At 33.4% G+C, this 4,220-nt stretch overlaps 1 protein-coding gene across 1 annotated transcript; it reads left to right on the forward strand.

The window, feature by feature from the left end:
• The first annotated feature begins 928 nt into the window (after window positions 1-928).
• LOC116012913 (protein FAR1-RELATED SEQUENCE 5-like) lies at window positions 929-3,473 on the forward strand. Its single transcript, XM_031252584.1, has 5 exons — window positions 929-959; window positions 1,060-1,933; window positions 2,060-2,206; window positions 2,352-2,733; window positions 2,841-3,473. Exons 1-5 carry the CDS (start codon window positions 929-931, stop codon window positions 3,471-3,473), a joined length of 2,067 nt encoding a protein of 688 aa, XP_031108444.1.
• Window positions 3,474-4,220: the final 747 nt, after the last annotated feature.

Here is a 4,220-nt window from a genome sequence, read left to right on the forward strand (position 1 = left end):
TAGCACAAAAACATGCACTACAGAGCATAAACTTAATTAGCTATAAGATGGATAATAGCCTAAACTCTATGACTGAACAACTTGCATTGTTAATTAAGAAAATGTGCACTACTAGGCACAAAAAATTGCACTATATGGTTGAAAATTATGCACTGCAATGTTTATGCAATTCCATTTGGTATAGCCATAAGAATGTGCACTGGTAGACATAAAAACATGCTCTGTATGGCACAAAAATGTGCACTATAAGCATACAACTAATCTAAAACATGTTTAGTACCCTGTATTCTAAGGATAAACTATGTGAATTGTTAGGTTAGAATAGTTGCACTATTAGGTTTAAATATATGCACTATATGAGTAAAAATTATGCACTACAAGTTATTATAAAAAAAAATGTGAGTTCTATACAACTTCACTTCATATAGGCAAAAGAAAGTGCACTTTTTGGCACAAAAATATGCTCTGTATGCATGGCAAGAAAATGTGCACTATAAGCATAAAAATATCCTAAACCATGGTTAATACCTTCAACTCTAAGGATAAACTATGTGAACTGTTAGGTTAGAATAGTTGCACTATTAGGTTTAAATATTTTCACTATATGCGTAGAAAAAGTGCACTACAAGTGATTATGAAAAATAATGTTGAGTTCTATGCAATTTCATTTGATATATCCATAAAGAATGTGCACTAGTAGGCAGAAAAATGTGCTCTGTGTGGCACAAAAAGGTGCACAATAAGCATAAGACTATCCTAAACCATGGTTAATACCCTGAACTATAAAAATGGACTACATGCACTATTAGTTCTAAATATATGTACCATTAGGCACAGATATTTGCACCATACGGTTGAAAAATATGGACTGCATCTATTTATGAAAAAATAGTGTGTATTCTGCAATTTTACTTAATTATCCATAAGAATGACCACTAGTAAGCACTTATTTTCACTCTGTATGGCACAAAAACATGCACTATAGAGCATAAAAGTATTTTATATCTTTGAATTTTTTCATTTTGCATTTACACCATATTTTATATTTTCTATTTCCAGCATCATCTCCAAATGGCATCACATCAGGCACAAATTTGAATACTTCTGATGCAAATTCCAGTAATATTGAAGGTGGTTATAGTGTGGATATATCACCGGGGATGACTGAATATTGGATTCCTAATTGTGAAGATGGGAGCAAACCTAAGATTGGTATGACATTCAATACTTTAGAGGCTGCTATATCCTTTTACAAGAACTATGCTGCTAAAGTTGGCTTTGATATAAGGTATAGTTCTATTATGAAGTCTAAGGATGGGGTGATTCTGACAAAGTACATTCTTTGCAGTAGAGAAGGGTATAAGAATGCTACCGGTCGTTCTACATTGAATGTAGATGAAGCATCAAGTTCTTCAATTACAAAGAGGATAAGAGTCTTAAATAGGACATGTTGCAAAGCCAGAATTGTGTTCAAATTCATAGGAAGTCTTGGTTATGTTGTTAAAAAATTTAAGGAAAGACATAACCACTGTATGTCATCAATCCTAGCAAACCAGTTTCTAAAGGTCAATAGGAACATTGATGTGGGACATCAAAAGTTCATTGCAAATCGTGCACGAGCAAATATTGGGCCAACAAAATCATTTAACTTGTACAAGGAGATGGTCGAGGATTTTTCCAATGTAGGTGCAACGAATGTTGACTTTAAGAACTTCAATAAGGATTTTAGAGCATATATAATAAGTGCTGATGGACAAATGATTGTGAATAATTTTTTTAAGAAAAAGGAGGTGTGTGAAGCATTTTATTTTGCATATGACATTGATGAAGATGAGCACTTGTGCAAGCTTTTTTGGGCAGATCCAATTTCAAGAAAGAATTTTGGCTGTTTTGGGGATGTAGTATCTTTTGATGCAACGTATCAAACTAAAAGGTTAGTTTAACATACTGCATATTCATTTCCTATTAAAGTGCATGTTTATTGTTTTTCAAAAAAACAATTTTATCACTGCTTGAGCATTTATTTTATGTGCCATGCCTTCAATATTATGTTCTGTAGGTACAACATGGTTTTTACACCGCTCACCGGTATTGATAACCACAAGAAAAGCATTACATTTGCAGCTGGATTGTTGACAAAAGAGGACATTGCATCCTATATTTGGTTATTTGAACACTTTAAGAAAGCAATGGGTGCAGAGCCAAAGTAATCGTTACTGATCAAGATCCAGCAATGAGACAAGCAATTCAGCAGTATTTAATGAAGCTAGGCATCGTTTTTGCATGTGGCACATTATGTGCAAGGTGGGTGAAAAGGTTGGTTCTGTGCTAAGTAAAAATGATATTTTTAGGAAGAAATTGAACTCTATTGTGTGGAGCTCATACTTAGAACCTCTTGAATTCGAGAATGAATGGAAATCAATCATGGAAGAGTTTGATTTTGTCAATAACAACTGGTTGGAACAAATGTTTGAGTTGCGCAGATTTTGGATACCAGCCTATTTCAGATATGTTCCTATGGCCAGTTTATTGAGGACTACATCACGCTCGGAAGGTGAAAATGATGTTTTTAGTATATTTACTACACCTCTCTCTAGTCTTTTCCAGTTTTATATGCAGTTTGAGCGTGCTTTGGACTCTCAGAGACACAATCATGCAAAACATACAAGTGATAATGAGGGGAACATCACAGAAATGAAGACACCTTTGCCCATTGAAAAGCATGCTTCAACTGTATACACACCCTCTATTTTCTATGATATTCAGAAGGAAATATGCACAGCATGTTTTAATTGTCGAGTTTGAGTGTTCGAGAAGATGGTGGCATACTATATTATGAGATCAAAGATGGCAGTGATAGAAAGTTTACTGTGGAGCACAATGTAACTGAAAAGAAAGTTGTTTGTAGTTGCAAAATGTTTGAAAGAATTGGATTGTTGTGTAGCCACACTTTTGTGGTGTTTAAGGATTTTAACTTTGATAAAATCCCTATGAAATATGTGTTGAATCAATGGACTAAGGATGCATCCTTAAAGCCTATCTTCCATATTCATGGTCTAACATTTAATCAAGGTGCAGGAATGGATGAGAGGAAGGTGTTGTTAGCACAATTGTGGAGTGATATGCCGTGTTGTATTGGTCTAGCAGAAGAAGCAAAAATGGATAAATTGAATGAATTTGCACAAGAGATTAAACAACAAAAATTGATATTGATGACAGAACAAGCTGATTTATCCCCTACTCATAGGAAGAATGCAGTCATAGAGTCTTATTGTGAGTCATCTAAGCCTTCCGAGATCTCTATTCTACCACCAAGAAAAGCAAAAAATAAGGGCAGTGGTAAGCGTATGAAAGGGAAAAAGGAGTTAGCAATGGATGCATCAAAGAAAGGTTTAAGAAAATGCCATACGTGTGATGCTTACTTAGAAAATGACAAGCGACATGACAGTAGGAACCACCCACTTAGAAAGTAATTAACAGATGAAGAGGATTGACCATTTTCATATTTTGTAATGCCAAAACAGTATGAATTACAACATTTTAAAAAACTAATCAATATTTTACTGTTACGTTTAAATATTTGCACTGATTAGTTTAAATATTTGCACTATATGAGTAGAAATCATGCACTACAAGTTATTATCAAAAAATGTGAGTTCTATCCAATTCCATTTTGATATAGCAATAAGAATGTGCACTGGTAGGCATAAAAATATGCCTATATGGCACAAAAATGTGCACTATAAGCATACAACTAATCAAGTTTAATAAACTGAATTCTAAGGATGAACTATGTGCACTTTTAGGTTAAAATAGTTGCACTATTAGGTTTAAATATTTGCACTATTCGGGTAAAAATCGTGCACTACAAGTTATTATAAAAAAATGTGAATTCTATGCAATTTCACTTCATATAGGCATAAGAAAGTGCACTTTTAGGCACAAAAATTTGCTCTATATGGCAAGAAAATGTGCACTATAAGCATAAAAGTAACATAAACCATGGTTAAGACATTGAAGTCTAAGGATGAACTATGTGAACTGTAGGGTTTGAATATTTGCACTATTTGGTTTAAACTAGTATTTCACCCGTGCGATGCACGGTATGGAAGTTATATGCATATATGTTATTATAATTAAATGCAAAATCGATTTGTAGATGACTTCAATGTTATATGATTATAATTATTTCTATGTTGTAGATATAAGAAAAAAAATGA

Source organism: Ipomoea triloba, chromosome 3 (assembly GCF_003576645.1).
Source record: "Ipomoea triloba cultivar NCNSP0323 chromosome 3, ASM357664v1".
Lineage (NCBI taxonomy): Eukaryota > Viridiplantae > Streptophyta > Magnoliopsida > Solanales > Convolvulaceae > Ipomoea > Ipomoea triloba.